Source organism: Lissotriton helveticus, chromosome 6 (assembly GCF_964261635.1).
Source record: "Lissotriton helveticus chromosome 6, aLisHel1.1, whole genome shotgun sequence".
Lineage (NCBI taxonomy): Eukaryota > Metazoa > Chordata > Amphibia > Caudata > Salamandridae > Lissotriton > Lissotriton helveticus.
In genome coordinates, this window is record NC_136067.1 from 1,074,901,444 (window position 1) to 1,074,924,821 (window position 23,378).

Consider the following 23,378-nt stretch of genomic DNA (forward strand, 5'->3'; position numbering starts at 1 on the left):
ATGATTCTGTCAATGAGGTGTTCAAAAGTTTCATCAGTACACGACGGGAGTTTAAATCGAGCTGTTTCAGGATTTTTGTCGGAAGGGGGTCACAAGGAGAGCCAGATTTAATGCTCTTAAGACAATTGGCAAAAGAGACATCATCAAAAGGCAGCCATTCCGAGAGTTTGATTGTCATAGGAAGTTGGCAGTCTTGGACTGACACAGGAATAGAGGATAAGTCGGCACTCGGAGGACAGATACCCAATGAGTTATGGATCCGTTCTACCTTGGTAATAAAAAACTCAGCAATTGAGTTACACTGTTCCTCTTTCAAAGCTGGGGGAGCAGGAATAGAATCTACTCCTGTTAGTTTTCTCACCACAGAAAATAATGTGCGCGGGCAATTCTGGGCATGTGAGATGGTATTGGTGATATGAGTAGCTCGTGCGATCTTACATTGTTTATGGTAGTCTCTTAGAGCTACCTTGTATGCCATCTTGCGGGAGGAAGAATAGGAGCGCCTCCATTGTCTCTCAAGTACCTTGCATTTGGATTTCATAGTTTTAAGATTCTCTGAAAACCAGGCTGCGGGATGGCGATGGGACAAGACGTGTAGGGGTGCAAAAGGAACAAGTTTATTTACAGCAGTAGTCAGCCAATCGGAGACTGCTGTTTCTGAAATCAATAGAGATGAATTGACATCTGGCGATGTATCAGATAGGTACCTGTTAAAGTCAGTGACGTTAAGTTTACCCCAACACCGTGATTTTTCACCTGAGTTAGCATCAAGTGCTATGTTAGTAAAGCACGAAAGAGAAAATTTGACTGCCATATGATCCGACCATTCCAAGGGCCGGGCGGCCGATACGCAGTCAAATGCAAGATTAGACAAAACAGGGTCCAGCCGGTGCCCTGCCAAATGGGTGGATCCAGAATTAGGTAATAAGATGTTTAGCGCTTCAAGATTCGCTAAAAATGTTTTGCTAGTTGCGCATAGGGGATCTTCCAGATGCAAATTCAGGTCTCCCAGAATAGTAAAATTTGCAGCTTTTAAGATCAGCGGGGCGATGATTTCCGAAAAGGACGTCACCCAAGGGTTGGGGTTCCCAGGGGGACGGTATATCAGTAGACCGGATAAGGTCATTTGGGCAGTGATGGCTAGTTTAAATACGGCAGCCTCACAGCCCTGAAGCGGAAACGGCTCGAATTTGCAGCTGCAATTATGGCAATACCACCACCCCTACCTATGTCTCTGTCTTTATTTACCATAACATAGCCAGAGGGAACCGCAAACGCGATATCCGGTCCTGAACTTGGCTGGAGCCATGTTTCCGTTTGGAAAATAGCATCTGGTTTCTCATCTACAAGGAAATCATAAATGTGGTTTTGATGTTTGGGAAGAGATTGGCAATTTATGCTCCAGAAGTGTAGTTTAGGTTGAGTAGAAAGATAATTAGTTTTACCCCTTGTTTCCTTCAATGGTGAACATTTCCTCCTTTTGCATCTGCTCATCCTCCCCAGGGAGAATCCACAATTGTTACAGTTGAACCCCTGAATGGGGGGAGAGCAGATAGAGCAATGTGTGTTCAGCACATGTCTATAGGAAAGCAGGTCGTCAGCCACGTAAGTTTTAATGGTACCTTGTAGAGCAAAAGTAGTACCAGCAGTAGCAAAGTTGGTGGCCCCATGGCCCAGCCTGGCGCGGACGGGCGCAGACGGGCAGGACTTAGGCTCGACTTCGGCGCGACAGAGGTGCGCCCGCTGATCCCGTCCGCTGCGCGGAGAAGCGGCCATCTCGTTTTGTAGTCCCGTGTGTAGCGCACTGGCGCTGGGACTTGTAGTTCTAACAAATGAGCCCAGTTACCGTGCAGAGGATAAGCAAAGGGCAGCTCCGGCCACAGACCCCAAATCGGGTGTATCAGCACGGAGGGAGTGCGGAACGTAGGAGAGATTGTCAGTGCAGAGATTTAAAAGCAATGAAAACAGACGCAAATTATTTACAAAAAAATAAATGACTTTATTTTAAAATACGAACTAACTATCACCCGGCTTTCCGCCTCAGGTGAGCTAGGTCCTAGCCAACAAAGCGATTCAAAGGAGCAGCACACATAGTCTGAGTGCCCCCAATAACCAAGAGTTCTCGCGAGCGGACGCTCACCCCTCGTTTTGTAGTCCCGCGTGTAGCGCGCTGGCGCTGGGACTTGTAGTTCTAACAAATGAGCCCAGTTACCGTGCAGAGGATAAGCAAAGGGCAGCTCCGGCCACAGACCCCAAATCGGGTGTATCAGCATGGAGGGAGTGCGGAACGTAGGAGAGATGGTCAGTGCAGAGATTTAAAAGCAATGAAAACAGACGCAAATTATTTACTAAAAAATAAATGACTTTATTTTAAAATACGAACTAACTATCACCCGGCTTTCCGCCTCAGGTGAGCTAGGTCCTAGCCAACAAAGCGATTCAAGGGAGCAGCACACGTAGTCTGAGTGCCCCCAATAACCAAGAGTTCTATGATGTAGTTAGTGACTACATCCCATAATAAACTCGGTTCTGCTAATTGAAACCTGTATGATGCCAAACAGGGAAAGAGGTGTGGCGCAGCAGCCAGGGCGACTGATGTCGGACGCTGGGGATCACGGTTCGATTCCTGGCACCGGCGGCAGGGGTCTGTCCAGCACCCTGTTACTCTGGGCAATAGCTTGCTTAATCTTCCCGACGGCCCCCAGGACTGGGAAACCTATGGGTAGCTGTGTGCTTTACAAATACAGGATTATATTATTATTAAACAAACTTTCAGAAACAGGGTTAACACAAAACACTTGAAATGTGTTAGAAATGGGGGTCTCTAGTTGGCCGTGGCTTGCACCCTGTCCAAGTAGGGACCCTTCCTTCTAGTCAGGATAAAGGAGTTGCCAACCCAAATAACCCCTACTCACCCGCCTGTTAGCTTGGCACAAGCGGTCAAGCTTATCTCAGAGGCAAACTGTAAAGCATTTTTTACATAACACACATAGTAACACAGTAAAAATACTACAAATGGACACCACACCAGTTTAGAAAAATAAAGTATCTTTATCTAAACCATACAAGACCAAAAACAAAATTCTAACATACATAACTCAAACATTCACTTTTAAAAGGTTTCAAGCAATTCTGTTCATAGATGGGGTGATTTTACACAAAATACTTCCAATGCATTAGCATCCACAAGGGAAAACAGACACAGAGGAGGAGGGCATTGGAAAACAAAGCGATGCCCCAATTCCTGTAGCCTTGAGGCAGCGATGCATCAGTTTTGCTGCACGCAGGAGAAATGTTGCATCAAATCAGATTGTAGGTGGAAACGGTGCATTGATTCCGAGAAGGTTCTGGTCTGCAGGTGATGCGTTCGATAAACGTGGTACACAGGTGCGATGTGTGGAAGTGCAGACGTACTGAGATCGATGTGGCATCGGTCAGACTGGTGCTACATCAATTTATTCAGCCACGGTCCCATAATACATCGATTCTTTCAGCCACACAGCAGTGCCTATGTTAGAGTCCGTGCGGGGTCTCAGATTTTGTAGACACGGTGTGCTGAACTCGAGCTGCGGCTGTTTCTTTGTCAGCTGAGATGCACTGCGTTGATTGCTTTGATGGCACGGTGGCGGTGTGTGAATTTTTCTCACGCAGAGAGGTTCTGCGTTGGAAAAACAGGTGCTTGAATGGCAATGCATCCATTTCAATGGATTCAAGACTGTCTTTGCAGCAGAAACAACCTCCAAGGGCCCAGAACTGGATTTGGCATATCAGAATCCCCAGCAAAGAAGTTCAAGGATGCTGTGGAGGAAGTCTTTGATGACCCTAAGACTTCCAACAGGAGGCAAGCACACACAAGCCCTTGGAGAAATTTCACAGGCAGGATACAAAGCAAAGTCCAGTCCTTTTCTTCTCCAAAGCAGAGTGTAGCAACTGCAGGCCAACCTAGCAAAGCAACACACCGCAAAGAGGCAGTAATCCTCCTCACAGCTCTTCCGCTCTTCTCCTCAGTAGAGGTTCCTCTTGATCCAGAAGTGTTCTAAAAGGATGGAGTTTTAGGTCCAATACTTATACCTCTTTTGGCTTTGAAGTAGGCATTATTCAAAGGTTTGTCTTTGTAGTGCACAAGTTCTTGTTTTGCCTGGTCTTAGATATAGACCCACTCCAGGTGGGTGGAGACAGCATTGTGAGCAGCCAGGTGCAGGTGACAGCTCCTCCCACCACTCTAGCCAGGAAGGCCCACCAGCCTGGCAATGGGCCATCAAGATATGTAGGGCACACCTCAACTCCCTTTGTGTGACTGTCCAGAGTGAATGCAGAAACATGTCCCTGTCATTTCCGACCAGACCCTGACCCCATAGGCAGGCAAAGGCACAGGATGGTTAAATAAGAAAATGTCACTTTCTAAAAATGTAATTTTCAAACAAACAATGTAAAAACCACCTGCACTAAAAGATGTGTTTTAAATTCTGAGCTTAGAGAGCCCAAACTCCAAATCTCTAGCTGTTCCCAATTGAAAGTTACACTTTCTTTAATGAGAGAGCTAGTCCTTGCAATAGCGAAAAACTAAATTGACTTGTATTTCACTATCAGGACATGTAAAACACACAACTACGTGTTTTACCTTTCACATATACCTCATCCTGCCCATGTGGGTACCTTGGGGTTACCATAGGGGTGCCTTACATGTAGTAAAAGGGAAGGTTAGGGCCTGGCATGTGGTGCATTGCCAGGTCGACATTGCATTTACAAACTGCAATCACAGACACTGCAGTGGCAGACCCTAGACACATTTACAGGCTACCTATGTGGGTGGCACAACCAGTGCTGTGACTGGGGGGTGAGTGTCTGAAAAGTTTCTGCGCTCCGTCCATCATCTCCTTGTGTTTGCAGGCCCACTGGTAGCATTTGATTTACAGGCCCTGGGCACACATAGTGCACTTTACTAAGACGTACCAGTAAATCAAATATGCCAATCAAATATGCCAATTTTGGATAACCAATCAGAATTACAATTTGCACAGGGAGCACTTGCACTTTAGCACTGATCACCAGTGATTAAGTGCCCAGAGTACGTAAACTAGCAACAACAAAGTCCAGCATAACATTAAAAATAATGGAGGTAGAGGCAAAAAGACAGGGGTAACCACACCAAGGATGCCAGGTCTAACAACGTGTCTTTTCATGGACCCAAAAATCCTTAGAAAGCCACCTGGAAAAGAGAGATAGACTCAAAGGTAGAGGTAGGATTGAGCAGATGCTGAGATAAGGAAATAGACAGAACTGAGATAGATATAAAGAAAGTTTATTTTACCTGGGGCACCTAGCAAGGTGGGGGCCCTGGGCAATTGACCACATCGTCGATGCCTTAAAACGCCTCTCTGATATATTGCTGATTATTAACTATTAAAATATTTTATCATAACATTAGCAATGTGATAGATCAATTTGATAGCTTTTTAGGAAAGGTTCTATTTGTTGTTTTATTAATCTGCGTAGAGGATTTTAATATCCCCAAATATGAGCATAATGGACAGTTAGGATGGGTTCTTAAGGATTCGAAGAATGAAAATGCGGCTCATTTTGAACATGCAGTTTATGGAGAGGCTTTAAATTGACTAATATTGAAATATAATTTCTTTTTTCACCAGTGATATAATCCACAAGGAAAGCATTCTTGTCCCAATTTTCACTGGAAACTCCAAAGGGAACACCATTGGTTTATTATGATGTCTGCTGATCTTTCCCCTCTACTTGTGGATTTTAAAATTGCTAGCAAGTGCACTAGCAATCACAATCCCCTCACTGCTGTATGGAATCCAATCACAAAATCAAGAGGAACAGCATAAAGATCACATGGGATGGAGTACTCCAAGAATAAAGGGTTAAGAATGAAAAAGGACAAGATCGACCAGGTAGTTTTTACCCAAAATGTAGTTGGTGAAAATACAGACTCTATTTTATCTTGCTTATCCTACAAATCAGATCCTAGAACTATTCAATATGGTTTTGAAGATATTTGTAGGGTCTATCTCAGTTAAACTAACCCTTAATCTGGTAACATCTGAGATACCATCATGTAGATGGTTCGATGCAGCCAGTATGGCTGCTCACAGGCAGTTGCGAGCAGCACTCAAAGCCCGCCACAATTCGAGTCAAGGAGTTAAAGATGATATGCGACTATTTGAAACTACTTTAGAGGTGAGAAAAAAGGAGATACATAGCAAAGCCTGGAATTAACTTTCAGAGGCAAGGAGGGCAAGAGATAGTATAATAACCTGGGAGGTAGTAAATCACCCTTTATCTCTGAATATGATACCCTAAGGGTTGATTCCCTAATTTCAGCAGACTTATTAGTGACCCATTTTTCAACAACTTTTCAATCAGAGTATAGGGAGGATCACCAAATCGAATTACATAGCATGGTGCATTTTAATGTATATGATCTAGAAGGCTTCTACAACTCACTAGACATCCAGAAGGTGGCCTTAGCATTAGCAATTTAAAAGAATATCGTGGGGAAAGCACCCGGGCCCGATGGAGTACCAGTTGATATTTTTAAACCATATATTAAATGAAGGTCATCCTTTTAACAAATGTTATAACAACCACAGTGATAGGCCCCATATCTGGCCCATGGAGGACAGCTATTATCATGCCTCTTATAAAGAAGGGTGATAGGTCTTCACCGTCCTGCTACCAACCAATTTCCTTGATTGACTCTAGTGCCAAGGTCATGGGTCGGGTACTTCTCTCCTGTCTGGAAGCCTAGGCTGAGGAACACAACATTCTAACAGAGGTAGAATATGGTTTTAGACCGGGAATGGGTACTGTTGAACAATGTCTCAATTTATACCTCCTAGTGGGAAACATGTAATTATGAAGAAGGGCGATTTACACCTAGCATTTATAGATCTCTTAGTGCATTTGACCTAGTAAACCATGCAATACTCTGGATCTTAATGGAACAGATGGGGTGGAAAAGTAATTGCTTACCTTAATAAGATACCTGCATTACTACACATCGGTTAAGGTCTGTTATGGTGTACTAGGTGAATATACCTCCCAAATTAGAACTTCTCATGGTGTGAGACTAGGGAGTATTTTGACTGCCTTCCTATTCTTACTCTACATAAATGGGATTAACAACCACTTATCATGTAAGGGAGAGGATATGCCTCGAATGGGAACCCAGCACATACCAATGTTACAGTATGGATATGATGCAGTACTTACTGCTTGTACAGCCAATGACCTACAGATTTTGCTGGACTCCTTTTTAACTTTTATGGAAGATTTGAATTTGAAGGTGAATCTTTCAAAATGATATCTTATGACTTGTGGGCAACCCTATACTATGACCAGTTCCTATTGCATGAGGGACGTACCGCTCGATAAGACAATTAAACAAAATATTATTTTGGCATTCTTATAATTTCTTACTAAGCCCTTTTTAATTCTAAGACGGCAGCTGTTCAGTAGAACTATTGAGGACATTTTTAGGTTTGCGCATGGAGTACTTCACAATCCTGTGAAAGAAATGGTAAATATTAAAAAAAGGTAATGCATCCCAGTAACGACATATGGAGGCCATTTGTGGGGCCATAACAAAGTGGGATCTCTCCAATTTGCCCAAAATGTTTTTACTAGTAGATTATTGTCGGTTCCCAGAGGCACTGCTACTTTCATTTGTGACAATGATTTTGAAAAATCCAATTTGGAAGACAAAATATCTGCATTCAATATCACTTAGCTATTAAAAACAGTTGAACAAAGATACCCTGATTGTTGTTTGAAGTTACGGTGGAGAGAGCACAGTATAAGGAAACAGCAGTTAGGTGCCTCTTGGTGCCAACTACAAGTGCAATGGAACCCTATTTAGAATGGATCATAAATCCCACTTATCATTTTTATGTGACTCTCTTCAGGTCATGCACAGTGTACTTTAAGGTAGCTTTCCCTTTGCAAGGAACCTAACAACATGACCTTCCCCAGTGCCGATGTGATAACTTTTCCAAACAAAAAACAACTCACTTTATGCTGTTTTGTCCACTGTACACAGACCTGTGGACATCCTTTGTGGTTCCTATCCTACGTAGTGCCAAAATAAGACAACATAAGGTCGGCATGGTGTTTTTGCAGCAATTACATACAATAGATATTTGCTTCATAGTTATACATTTTTCTATGAGTGGCACTAGCAATCAAGAAACGCTGTGCAGATTTATGGAATTAATTCCAGGTTGACAATTTCCACTGTACCCTATGAAATGTAGTTTATTATCTGTATGAATATTGATTTTAAATATTTAAAATGGCTAACGCTTTTATTTATGAATTGCATTTATTATATTTCCACTTTTATGGCATATACAGAATCAAGATAATTAACTGACTGATTCGGTAAGCATTGTATCAATGGTTTGTGGCTGTAATTCCAGTCACAAACCATTGGTCTGTTACTAAATCCCAAGTTGGGAAGAGAACTGATTTGCAATGGTGAAAAGGTTCTTTTTGGACCTTTTTTGCTATGGGAACGGCTTCAGAAGAAGCAGGCAGTGATCCAATGAATTACTACCAGCTCTCGTTGAAGTTTTTAAACTTACATTTTTTAAAATGCCCAGTTCCTTTAAGGAATTCACAATGGTTTAAAACAAAAACCGTCAGTTTTGGAATATAATTTTAATGATTGTGATCTGTTGTTCCTTGCAGGTCAATAGTCCTGTGATTGTTTCTAATTATAGGTGGGGGCTGTCAAAAATTACTAACTGCCTAATGAATTTTACAAATATTAATTAGGTATGTCATTTGGAATCCCCTTTCTGATTCCTGGTTTTGTTAACCAACCTATTAGTACATAGGTTGGTTAAAAAAATAATTAAGTATTGGTTGCAAAAAGCCAGTGCCTAATTTGCAACTACTTTTTGTGAACAAAAAGTCAGTAGTACATCTCGCCATTTGTCACATTTTAAAAAAAAAAAGGGTATTAAAACCCACTTCTCTAAAACTTGAATCTTGACATTGAATGGTACATCATTACTGTCATGTCAAGTCAAAACATAAGTTTATTTAGACCATCAGTCTTTAAATCACATAAAACATATAATTTTATAATAAAATTCTCAATAAAATACAAATTCATCAACCTATACCATTCTAACATCCTAAGTTCAAAAATTGCTTTCCTTTTTCACGAGTAACTCCATTCATGAGACGTGTATACATACATATTACAACCTAATTCAAGTAATATTAAAAACCTATAAAATTATTTTAAAACATAAAAATTTTGCGTGAAGATCTCTATACCACTATACCTGGCAATTTTCTATTCCCAAGATAACCTACTTACAGCTTGCATATACTTTCCAATTGTTATAGCAGTATCAAGATTTTCTATATCCATGAGGAACTTCCATGCTTGGGTACGTGACCCAACATCATATTTCAAAAAGATTGGGTATAAAAAAACAGTTTTCACAGGTCTAGCAATTTTTGACAATCCATTAAAATGTGTAAACTATTACATTTTGCATCTATTCTACACATACATGTACCATCTGATTGCATCAATACAGTTTTTATTTTATTATTTAACATCGCCGGATTAATACCAATTCAAAGCCTTAATATCTCTATTCGAATACATTGGTTAGGTAAAGTGTCTAGATAAGGGTATCAAATTTCTTTCTCCCAATTGTTTCTCATGAACCTTCCTCAGGTACTCCATATCTGATAATCTAGACAAAACTTTCCCTAACGATCTAAGTGAACTCTTTCTTTTGTCAATACGTAGAGTCTGAGGGTCAATTTTCACCTTGTGATCAAGTGATCACAATTGATGTACATTTTCTCTCTTGTTAATTTGGCACATTTTAGTTTGCTGCCCTGAATCTCCTTCATACACCTATGGGACACTTTTGTTACTTCCCCCATTCCCAAACGTTTCCAAAATCTTAGTAGACCTATTTGCACCTGGACATTCCATGCGGTCAACCCTAGCTATAATCTAATTGACTGGACATATTGGAAGAAGTACATTTAAAAATTGAAATACTTAGTCTCTCTTTAATCCACTTACCTGCCCAGGGGTGTTTCCTGTATGCCAAAGGGCATTTCTTAAGCGCTCTCCACTGCCCGTTGTGGAGTTCACCACTTTGAGGGAGACTCCAGAATAGCCATAAGCCTTGGACGGCTTTTCCTCCCAGTATGTTTGTGTGACCTGTTTCCACATCAGTACATAGAATCGGCTGCTGGATTGATATCCAAAAACAAATCCTGCGTAATCATCATCGCGATCTGTATTGACGTAGAATGTGCCACTGAAGTCCACAGCACTGAACTCATCAAAGCCTGCACAAAACATAAGCCGGACTGGTTACAGCCATGGAATCCTTTGAACATATCACCGACTTGGAATGAACTCCAATGTTACAATGCTTTTAGTTCATGTGCTCTCGTAAACGTCATAGAATATATGGTTATCATTACATCCACGACAAGGTTAAAAATATAAATTTTAAATGAACCTTAACCAAAAAATATAACACTTATCAATTTTTCCTACACAAACTACAATGTGGTCAATATTAGGTTTGTTTACCTGCAAGTCTAGCTGTTCATTGCTGGTGACGGAACTGCTCCTTCACCAGCCTCGGTCGAGCTGTGCTGGTGACGGAGCGGTTCCGGTACGGCCCGCTCGGCGCACCTTCGTGGCGCTGATTTCGCGCCTGCGCAGCGCGTTCTATTGAGCGTGCGGGGCCGTGACGGAACCGCTCCGTCAAAAGCACAGCGAGCTCGAGGCTCGTGACGGAGCGGTTCCGTCACGAGCATGGGCACGCCGTGCGGCCCCCCTCCCCCCTAGCGCTGCGGTGGAATTGCCACCGCAGCGAAGGTGTTAATGCCAGTTGGAATTTGCCAAATACTATAAAATTACTCACCCCCAGGCCGTTTTTCCATATTTAACTTAACCATTCTTGGAAATATGGAATTTCAATAAGTCCATATCCACTTTCAATTCCGCCCTTTTGCGCAGTTCATTTAAGATCAGTTATCTATATTATACAATAAAGTTTTTCAACAAATTGCTAAATATATGTATTTTTTTTTTAAATTTAAAGCAAATCACCTTATATTTGGCCAGAGCATCACACAACATTAGCTTGGGAGTAAGTCTGAGAGAGTTTGTGTTCAGATACACAGGCACACGCACATTTGTGGGGAATGATAACAAGCATCCTTCCTGAACAGCCAACACTCTTAGCAGTTAACCATGATTAGATATTGGTTAAAATCTTTCCCTTTCCCATGGAGCTCTTCCTACAGGCTCAATCTTGTTTTTATATTTAAGTTGCACTTTTATACACTGTGTTTTCGGTTCACACTTTCTCATTGTTATATCACTTGCTTTACATTTCAGCCAGGTGTCTCTGTCAGTTTCTAGTCCACCATTCTTTGGGCAACCTCCTTATATCCTCTACTTTCGGCTTGATAACAAGTTGAGGCATTATTTATTGCCTCTGATAAATAATGATACAATGGGTACATTATTTTCCAGATGCGATAAATACCATCTATTAAGAAGTTATGGGGAGTAACATGTGGATATGGTGTTGAATGCACCAAAATCTGCATTCTATAGTAAATACCGTATGTTTTCCCCTGTTAAATGTTAGCAGGTTTAACCTGCCAAAATTTAATGAAAGTTATTGAATGCATACGATAAATATTGGATGTATTAAATTCCTTCAAAGTCGTAATTCCGATGGATCTGTTTATTATGAGCAACTCCCAATCAGACTCATAGTTTTTTGGTCTCAATCATTGAGTTTAGAAATTTGAACACTAGCATTAATTTGCAAATCTGCTCTAGCAAATCTACTCACTTTATTAAAAGAAAATAAAGCAATTGTGGCAGGCATTTCTGCAGGTAAAGAATTATGGCCTGATATAGAATCAGGGGGACTGTTACTCCCTAAAAAAAATTACAGATATCCATCCACTTTATTGCAAGTGCCATAGGATAAAATCCACTTGTTATGAGGCAGATGAGATATGTGTAAAGTATGTGGAGTAACTCATCTGCCAAACCTTAAATCAGGCCTGTACTATTTTAACTTTCCAGAGTACTTGAGCGAGACATCACTATGGTTCTCTTTTCAGTTTAATACATACCAACAGCTATTCCAGGATCAGAATTAGCAGTCTGCACCAGCTCCTTGCCCTGATGACGGATAACCCAATTTGGATCGATCTGAGCCGTTCCTTTCGGATCCAGTGGAACCATCTGAAACTTCCTGAAGTCAGTTTCGCTTATTGCATTGTTTTCGGGGCAAACATCAATGATGTCAGGAATACTATCATTGTCAAAGTCATCTTTGCATGCTTCTCCTCGACCATCACCTAGAAGACAAGAACATCCCTTTATTATTGTTATGAACAGTTTAGAAATCAGTGCATGGTCCAGAAGAAATGAGCAATGCTGTATGAAGAGGAATAAAATAAAGCAAATAATATTCAGTTATCTCCAAATGTGATTCACAGCAGGATGAGAGGAATGTGATCACTACTTGCTTTCATTCGAATTGTCTCTCTACATTTCAAAGATGAGTCCTCCATGCCAACTCCACAGACTAAGCTGACTGAACCAATGCCAGAATCACAGTTAATGGTGGGATTAATACAAAATGGTTTTAAAAACTAATAAACACAAGTAAGACCTGGTTTACATCTATATTAATGCAAGTTGTCTGGCCATGTTTATCTTGTAATGAGCATTAGATCCATTTTGATTACTAATGCATATGTATTGCACTGCAAACACTCCTTTGCAGAGAGGAGGCCCCCCTGTGACCACATACATAATGGCTATGGGATTTACCTTCCTTAATAAAAGGATATATTCCATGGGTGCCCCTTTTTAGGCATCCGTTATCTCCTCCTAATTGTATGCAGTCCAGCCACTGCCAGCCCTCTTTCCTTCATCACCTTTGTTCGATAATAATCTGCAAGGCATCTCTATGTATGTTTCTGCTATACTCCCACCTTTTACTTCTTTCTGATGCCCTGCCTTCTGCTCTGCCCCAGATGTGCCTCTTTTTTCCCCCTTCACAGTTTTCCTTTCATTATCCATGCATTTTTCTGCCTTCCTGTTTTCTGGGGTCCTTAAAATCTCTTTGAAATCTTCCAAGCTTCATTTTTCCCAGAGTTCACGATTATGTCCCTTCTTCAGTCTCCCACCATGAATTCTCTGCTTTCATGCACACCATTGTACATTTGCATTTCTGCTCCTGGAATCAGACACATAAGAAGGAGAAAATGCAAGGGGCGGGAACAAGAAGGTCTGCTGCCTAGACGTTGGTCTGTTCCATAGCATTGAAATCCAGTCATATATGTTAGCAACAAACAGAATACGTCTGATGCTTCTGTGAATGTGGATAAGGACTTTTGAATTAATTGTATACAAACATATTGTCTGCAGATAGGAAGCTCCAGTTTGATGGAGCAGGGTGTTTGCAAAATAAAAAACCGGCTCGGATCAAACTTCTCATTGTGTGAATTATTAGCAAAATGGTGTGAAAATGAACAGAACAAAACTAAATAGGGGAAGATGAAAACTGTGCAAGTGAGTACTGGAAAGAAGCTAGTGTTTCCAGTGCCTTTTTAGTAGACCACAAATAAAAGAATAATGCAAAAACAACAGTCAAAGAAAATAATAATAATACGTTTAAAAGAGACATGATATTTACTTTTTTTAAACTCTATGAAAATATGCAAAACGTGCTGCAAAGAAGCATTAATAATGGAGTTTTGTAAAGTGACAACGTTAATCACATGTGCATTTGTTTTTCCTAGAGCCCATTTCACACTTCTGCAGAAAAGGCCTCAAGATTCTTTTTAGGTTTAATTTGCTTATTAAAATTTAGGCTGTAGAGAAGTGTATTTGTCCTTCGTGAGTTCCTGATGATGGCCAAGGCTGTGCGGAGGAAATAATGAACATTCTGAATGGAATTTCCTTGCAGAGTGGAGAATGTGGACACTTGAGCTATGAGTTTGATACATTAGCGAGCTGGAGAAATGTACAAGCCGCGGAAGAGATTATCTGAGTTTACTCTGAAGGTTGATGACGAAAGTGTTCTAAAGACAAAGAACTGTTGAAAAGCTAGGCACACCGAAAGTGGAGTAACCAGATACCTCCCTGGTCTTGTCCAATTGGATTAAAGGATTTTTGGGGTGATGATACATGGGGGGTTAAATCTATAGTGAATTAGTGTATAACTATTAGTGTTAAATTTCATTGTTCGGCAGACTGATGTTAAGTTTCTTTGTGAGAGGAGAGAGCTGTATTGTTGTTTCCTAACTTTATTGGCTGGCAGTTGTTCTGCTGATCCTGACGCTTAACTTTGCTCCTCATATCTTTGAGGGTGCCCAGCTTACTCTCTCGGCCGGAGAGTAGCTTTTCGACTTTTAGCATTATGTGCCATTAGGTATGATATTCTGAATTTGCGTTTATCTTATTTGCAAATGTATTTAATCTTTTGTCTTTTCACCTATCCACTCACTCGGGACATGGATATTGAGATGTGTTTATGAATTACTATTTTGTTATTTCTCTTGTATGGTGATCTATGATTCAAGGTGTATTCTACTTGATGAGCATTCGCATTAATTTAGGTAAAAAGCACATTGATAAGTAATCAGAGTCTGTCGTTATTAATGTCAAATGGTTATATTCTTTATTTCGATCTTCATTTTTAGAATTCTGTCAATCCTTTGCCAATATCTAACAACTACAAAGATTCCTCAGAGTGGAGCGATAATCAGTATAGACGATAGAAATTGGTATCATGGTTGAAACTCATGCAGTTTGAAAAGGACTGCTAGGTATTAAATTGGGTCCAAGGTAAAAATTGGCAAAAGCCCCTTCCGCTGCATCAGTTTTTGGTAGCAGACTTGATGGTTTTATAAATTAAATTGGCGATTGATTAGAACAGGATTTATAATTTTGGTTATTAATATTGCTTATCATTGTTATATGTTGTGTCCTTCGTTGACCTTAAGAGAGATTGGTCCCTAGTGTCCTAAGATCCCGGATTGATGATATTAGCCTAATAGGCAGGTCTTAGTGTGGCATACACTAAGTACTATTGCATTGTCTGCTGATGTGCTATTAATCAACAGCTGAGTTGTTAATATTGCATGGGGAATTTTAAAGTTAGTATAGTTCCCACCTCCCCATCGCCTTGAGACCCTTAAGGGTGAGTAGCCGTGCTTAATAAACACATGATTGATTGATTAATTTAAATTTATTTGGGTGCCTTTAGAAAAGCGTAGCTGAAGAGGTCCCAAGAATTTTTCACTTGATTGAGGGTGGAGTAACGCTGGTCGATATTCTACTAGTAGCGAAATAATTCTTTGAGGGATTGAATCTATCTCTTTCTTTTAGTGGAACAGACAAACAGGTTTGTTATATGCTGTTTCTAATTTTGTTTCCCTTTGAGAAAAGTTTGTAATTTACTGCTGATTATTATTGTAAAGGGAGGGTTAGTTGCAAAAGTTATACTAATGTCACAGAGACCCGCGATGGCATTGGTCAGCTAGTATGAATGGCCACAAAAGAGTGCTGTGCTGTTATTGGTTGGTTGGTGTGAGTCGCGTTGGTATTGGTCGGTGTGAACAAATAGTGTTTGTAGAATTATGGAAGAGTTTTCCTTTTTGTTTGCTTGGTTTTTAGCATAATAAACAAAATAGAATGAAACTATTGAAAATGATGAAGACTTTGTTTAGAAAGGATGAGCCTATAGTTATTGCAGTGGGAATTCCTGTTCAGCCTGATTGTACCACTGCTTTTTTAATTACTTTAGAACGAGGATATCACATGTGTATTTGGGAATTTGGTGTTTCCAGAGTATGGTACTTTGAATGTAAGGATTTAAAAAAATTGAGATAACAAATTAATCAATAGGGACCAAATCCTGGACCTATGCAGTACGAAGCGCCTAAGGAATGGGAACAAAGGTTTTGAGCCAAGACTTGAATCTGGTGACACTGTGCAAGTGAAAAAGGCAAGAACAGGTGACATATGGCCAAAGGGTGTGAAAAGACTGAAATACACTCTGAATGAAAAAATTCCAAACACAAACATAGAAGTATCGAGCCAAATAGAACAAAGTGATTCAAAGAAGAGACAGTTTGGAAAACAAAAAGAGCAAGAGTTCCGAACAAGAAGAACCCAGCATCTGAATGGACAAATGTGGTGACTTACAGATTATTGTGAAGGAAAGACAGATACAGAATCAAGTCACAAAAAACAACTACGTGACACTCTAAATGAACTGTGTTGAAATTAAAGGTGCGGAAGATTGAAAAGGCTGTTCTGTAAAGTACAGAAAATAAAGCTGGAACTCATTTAAAGGCTGTTGAAAAAAACAGATTGGGGAAGACAAGAAGTGCTTGGATACACTACACATTTGTTTTTACATATTTGTAGTCTTTTTTTGCTTTAGTTTAGGTTTTGATTTTTCATAGAAAATGGCAAGGGCAAAATTTCATGAGACTGGATATCAAAACCGAAGTTTAAAACATAGATGTATTAATGCTTGCATTATAAGTGTCTTACTAATAATGTTGGTTTGGTTAATATTAGTTGCGGTTGTGTTTTATTTTATGTATTCTACTAAGAATAATATTACTAATAATTTGGTCAGTGAAAAAGTAGATGTAGAAAATCTTAAAGAAGAGTCACAGACTAACATTTGGAAATTAATAAGTGATAATATATTACACCAGGATAACCCCATTAATGATTTTTGTTAAATGATTTTACTAAACTATTGTATGAGTATTTAGATACTATGAGTGCAAGAGATTGTTACATGTGCATGTAATTATCTTCATCTGAGTCTTCGGGGGTTACTTATCATCACCTATCTTTAACATATGGACTTTTGTGTAGTGTACTAACAAGTTGGTTCTATGAAAACGGACGCATGCAGTATTTTTATTCAAATTATGATTTAGTGTTTTCTGAAGTGCCTATTAGAAAGCATGTGAATATGGTGAGCAGTGCGAAAAATGCAGAGTCTTTTGGCGAATTCTTTCATACTACTCAAATGAAAGATACTGTATATCACATTGTAATAATTTGACCTGTAGTTTGCGTCAGGAGGAGATTGACTTTATAAATCTGGTGGAAGACAGGAGACAGCGTTTTAAGGAAAAAGCTGCTGAGCAAAAGTCCCATAAACCTACTTTGGCTTTTAGAGAAGGAGATTACAAAAAGGGTGGGACATATGCTGCAATGACTCTGGATTGGCATCATAGGGGAAAGCTTTGCTTACTTAGACAGAAAAGAGAATACAACAATGATTTCATTGGTTCTTGTGAACGTTACCATACTTTCCTAATTACAGTGGGATGGGGAGTAAGAGGTGGTACAGATCCTGTTTTCCCTGGGAAATATTATGTGTGTGGTAAGAATGCCTATTATGGGTTGCCTACGCATTGGTATGGGTGTTGTTATATGAGAATTGTCTTTCGGAAGGTGTACCAATTAGATATAAGTCATGAAACCAATGAAAAGAAGAATGGACTAACTTGCTATAAAAGGAAATTGCTGCAGAGATTGTGGGTGATACTTTTGGAGCACTGATACCATCAGTTGGAGTAATTTTGAATTCACATAAAATTAGAAAATTGTCCACAGTGGTTGATTGTTTAAAAAACAGACACTGCTGATGGATTCTTAATGATTGATACAGAGATGGTGGCTACAAGATCAACGGTTTTACAAAATAGATTTGCTCTTGATGTATTATTGGCAAAAGAGGGCGGAGTCTGTAACATGCTGAAAACTCAACAGTGTTACACATATATCCCTGACTAAAGTAAAAGTCTAGAGGGATATATCTCAAATATCACATATTTACAAGAAGATTTATCTGAACTGAAGGTTAACGGTGCATGGGAGACACTTGGTAAGGGTTTCTCTTTAGTAGGTAATTGGTTTTCTACTTTTAGTAATAGCTTGCTAGGGAAAATACTAACACCCATAATTGCTGTTGCTACAGGTATATCAGCAATGTTATTATTATATAAGTGTTGTAAGTGCAAGAAACAAACACTAGAGACTAAGCGATGAGTGAAGAAGAGTAAAAGTGGAGAATGGAATTGGAAGATAGAAGAGGAAATTACTATGAAATAGAAAAAGTCAGAGATGGGGTTATGTTAAGACAAAAGAAAACTACTGCTTTCTAGATGACAATCAGACGTTTGGGTTAGTTTTTTATGACAGCTCAAGTTGCCATTAAAGGGTGGATTGATGGAGAAGGGTTTTTGCTAAATAAAACCTGCTTGGATTGAACTTCTCAGTGGGTGAATTATTAACAAAATGGTGTGAAAATGAACAGTGCAAAACTAAAAAGGAGAAAATGAAAACAGTGCAAGTGCATGCTGTAAAGAAGTCAGTGCTTCCAGTGCTTTTTTAGTAGGCTCCAAATAAATACATAATACAGAAATAACAGCCAAAGAAAATAATAATAATAGTAAGTTTAAAAAAGACATGATATTAACTTTTTTTAGAACTGTTTGAAAATATACCAAACGTGCTGCAAAGAAGCATTAATAATGGAGCTTTGTAAGATGACAACGTTAATCAAATGTGTATTTGTTTTTCCTAGAGCACATTTCACTGTTCTGCAGAAAAGGCCTCAAGAGTCTTTTTAGGTTTAATTTGTTTATTAAAATGCAGGCTGTAGAGAAGAATTATTTGTACTTTGTGAGTTCCTGATGATGGCCATGGCAGGGCAAAGGAAATAATGAACGTTCTGAATAGAATTTCCTTGCCAAGCAGAGTTTGTGGACCCTAGTGCTATGAGTTTCATACATTAGCGAGCTGGAGAAATGTACAAGCCGCAGAAGAGATTATCTGTATTTCCTCTGCTCAAGGTCGATGATGGAAGTTTTCTAAAGACAAAGAAACTGTTGAAAAGTTAGGCTCACTGAATGTGGAGTGACCACATGGGATTAAAGGAATTTTCATGTGATGGTAAATGGGGAGTTGGATCATTAGTGAATTAGGGTATAAATATTAGTGCTAATTGTCATTGTTAGGCAGACTGAGGATAAGTTTATTTGCAAGAGGAGAGAGCTGTGTTGCTGTTTCCTAACTTTATTGGCTGGTTGTTGTTCTGCTGATCCTGCCTCTTAACTTTGCTCCTCATATCTTTGAGGGTCCCCAGCTTACTCTCTCGGCCGGAGAGCGGCTTTTCAACTTCTAGCACTATGTGCTATTAGGTATGATATTCTGAATTTGCATTTATCTTATTTGCGAATGTCTTTATTCCTTTTTCTCTTCACCAATCCACTCATTCGAGACACGGATATTGAGATGTGTTTATGAATCACTATTTTGTTATTTCTCTTGCATGGTGATGTATGATTCAAGCTGTATTGTACTTGATGAGCATTCAAATTTATTTAGATACAGATGTATTGATAAGCAATCAGAGTCTGTCTTTATTAATGTGAACTGGTTATATTCTTTATTTAGATCCTCATTTTAGAATTCTGTCAATCTTTTGCCAATCCCTAACAACTACAAAGATTCATCGGAGAGGAGAGGGAATCAATATAGACAGTAGAAATTGGTATCATGCTTTAAACTCATGCAGTGTGAAAGGGACTGATAGGTATTACATTGTGTCTAGATGGTAAAAATTGGCAAAAGCTCCTTCCGCTACATCAAGTTCCATTAACAAATGCCTATCTCCCTGTCTATTTTTACAATTTTTCCTTGAATGATCTACAAAAATGTCTTAGTGCTCACTCCTCTAAATGCTCTCCTGTGTCTTTTCAATACCATTTTGAAATGCAATGGTACTCTTGGCCCATGAACCCCACTGGAGGCCGTCCAGTTCAGCATTGATGTCGAACTAAAGGGATGGTGCAAGGTGGCATCCTGCATGCTGCCAGTGGGGCTCTATGGATGGTCTGACTAGCAGAAAATATGTTGTAAGTGAAAATATATTCACAGGAGCTCGGAAGAAACTGACGTGTGTAGAGCAAGCAGTGAAATAGATGAGCTTTACCTTTCTTCACAAGCACATGATAACTTTGATGATCAGATAGAAGGAATCGTGAATTTTTGGCTAGTAGAAGGGGCACCATCCATGGAGTCATAGCGATGGAATTTCTTGACAAACAGCTATAGTTAAAGCTATCAAATAAGTGGGTTAATCAAAAGACTGGCAGATTTTGATTTGTTGTTGCAGTCTTGTTGTCACATAGTCTTGCAAGTAAAGATGATCACTCATTAAAAGTGGATGTCATGCACTATAAATCATTTACAATCAAGAAAGGTATACACCAACATTTAGTTTGGCATACTTTATCTTCAAGGCCAAATAAAAGTGATGCTGAAATAGGTACGGTCATACTTACAGAACATCTTGTTCTGATTGGTTTGTCATTTTTACTTAGGAAACTCAAAAGCACAATTTGTTTTATGTCCCTTCCAGATTACATAGACTCCAATAATCCTGCAGTCCATTCAGCAATGACATCTGGGCAGATCAATCTGATCAAGCTGCTGGTCTTGCTTTGGTTTACTGGTGCAAATGTTGTTGCAAAATTGCACTGGGACTCGTACCGTCTATGAAATCCACCTCCCCTTCTGGTTAAAACAGACGTTTTTCCTTGAGACTTTATTAATTTTGTCTCTTTGTTCTGACTACCGTCATTGGAGTTTCCTCATTTGAGCGAAGCCTTCTAGGGGCAATGACCAGAAGATTTTCCTGGGTCCTGACCATGGGCACATGTAGTAAAACAGAATCAGATGTCCGGATGGAGTGGGGTGGGGGTTGTATAAGTCGACATACGACGGGAGAAATAAAATGTAATTACGTTGCACTCGCCGCATCGCCAAGTTGGCAATGCAGCGAGCGCAAGTTAAGTTGTTTTATTTATTTATTAATTTGATTTTACTTCTCCCATCATATGTTGACTTACAGGAATACCCCCCCACCCCATCCCACGCCCACTGCTCTTACCTGTGCCAGCCGCTCCTGCAGATATCCTGCATGTGTTTACCTAAAACATTTCATAGATGCCAGGTTTCTCTCAGCACCCCAAATGTATTGTTTCTCTTGGGCTCTCAGAGGAAAATAAGCACCCACAATTTAGAGAACTGAGGTTCAATTTATTTAGAGCCATGACAAGTTAATACTGTCATACTTACAGAACATCTTTTTCTGATTGGTTTGTCATTTTTACTTAGGAAACTCAAAAGCACAATTTGTTTTATGTCCCTTCCAGATTACATAGACTCCAATAATCCTGCAGTCCATTCAGCAATGACATCTGGGCAGATCAATCTGATCAAGCTGCTGGTCTTGCTCTGGTTTACTGGTGCAAATGTTGTTGCAAAATTGCACTGGGACTCGTACCGTCTATGAAATCCACCTCCCCTTCTGGTTAAAACTGACGTTTTTCCATGAGACTTTATTAATTTTGTCTCTTTGTTCTGACTACCGTCATTGGAGTTTCCTCATTTGAGCGAAGCCTTCTAGGGGCAATGACCAGAAGATTTTCCTGGGTCCTGACCATGGGCACATGTAGTAAAACAGAATCAGATGTCCGGCACAGGTAAGAGCGGTGGGGCAGTGGGATGGAGTGGGGTGGGGGTTGTATAAGTCGACATACGACGGGAGAAATAAAATGTAATTACGTTGCACTCGCCGCATCGCCAAGTTGGCAATGCAGCGAGCGCAAGTTAAGTTGTTTTATTTATTTATTAATTTGATTTTACTTCTCCCATCATATGTTGACTTACAGGAATACCTCCCCCACCCCATCCCACCGCCCACTGCTCTTACCTGTAAATGTAAATGTAAATGTAAATGTATTGCGACTTATATAGCGCACGTATCACCCGAAGGCATCAAGGCGCTTGCTTAGGGAACCCGTCCTGGTATTCCCCTGTGAGATACCCCGGCAGGGTATCCACAAGGTGAAAGCCAGGCATCCCGGCCCGAGGGGCCGTAGTGGAGATTAAGCAAGCTATTGCCCAGAGTCGCAGAGTGTGACCCCGTGAGTCGAGTAGGCACCGGAGCGAGAATTGTCGAGTCCGTGGAATGTTTTGAGCAGTTTTTTTTACCTGTGCCAGCCGCTCCTGCAGATATCCTGCAGGTGTTTACCTAAAACATTTCATAGATGCCAGGTTTCTCTCAGCAGCCCAAATGTATTGTTTCTCTTGGGCTCTCAGAGGAAAATAAGCACCCACAATTTAGAGAACTGAGGTTCAATTTATTTAGAGCCATGACAAGTTAATACCAGCCTATTACAAGGAAGGCCTCAGGCTCTGTACCATTTTGCATGTGTTTTATGTATCCTGCTTGTTCAGATTTTACTTTCTCTTTTCCCCTCATAAACAAATTAAATGACTAGGGCCCTGATTTAGAGTTCGGTAGATGAGTTACTCTTTCAGAAGCGTGATGAATATCCCATTCACCTTATTACACATGCATTATATTCAGTGGCATTAGTAATACAATGGATGGATATCCATCATATTTGTGATGAAGTATCCCATCCATCAAACTCTAAATCAGGCCTTTAATTTTATGCTTTTTGGGAATCAGTGGAGTATGAAAACATTGTTGCATATAACCTTTAACAGTGGTAATGTCAAATGGGTTGCCTTACATCAACAAGCATTTACAATGCAACGGTCTCGGCATTGCAAAAGTTAGAGCTATTAGCATTGTAAATGAACGCGAGTTTAAGGTCTTGACATTGTAAATGACAAGGTCTTTTATTTATGTTTTAAAAACAAAAACATAAATAAAAGTAATTGTCATTTACAATGCCAATAGCTCAAAGTCGCGTAATGTGCATGGCTAACTACAGTAGCCTCCTGACGAGTGCCCTTTCACTTAATTTTTTACAAATGAAAGCCCTGGCACTTTTGTTTTTTTACAAATTAAGCACGGGTGGTGTCCGTGTCTGTGCATGGGAGTGGTGGTGTCTGTGTGTGCATGGCAGTGTTGGTGTCCGTGTGTGCATGGCAGTGGTGGTGTCTGTGTGTGCATGGCAGTGGTGGTGTCCGTGTGTGTATGGCAGTGGTGGTGTCTGTGTGTGCATGGCAGTGGTGGTATCCGTGTTTGTATGCCAGTGGTGGTATCCGTGTGTGCATGGCAGTGGTGGTGTCCGTGTGTGCATGGCAGTGGTGGTGTCCGTGTGTGCATGGCAGGGGTGGTGTCCGTGTGTGCATGGCAGTGGTGGTGTCTGTGTGTGCATGGCAGGGGTGGTGTCCGTGTGTGCATGGCAGTGGTGGTGTCCGTGTGTGCATGGCAGTGGTGGTGTCCGTGTGTGCATGGCAGTGG

General features: G+C 40.2%; 1 protein-coding gene across 1 annotated transcript in view; it reads right to left on the reverse strand.

The window, feature by feature from the left end:
• THBS2 (thrombospondin 2) overlaps window positions 1-23,378 on the reverse strand; it is a 647,479-nt gene that overhangs the window by 111,560 nt on the left and 512,541 nt on the right. The window contains exons 18-19 of the mRNA XM_078648724.1: window positions 12,172-12,399; window positions 10,079-10,350 (exon numbers count right to left, since the gene is read on the reverse strand). Of these exons, the coding sequence (XP_078504850.1) occupies window positions 10,079-10,350; window positions 12,172-12,399 (500 nt within the window). The remainder of the gene's footprint in view (window positions 1-10,078; window positions 10,351-12,171; window positions 12,400-23,378) is intronic.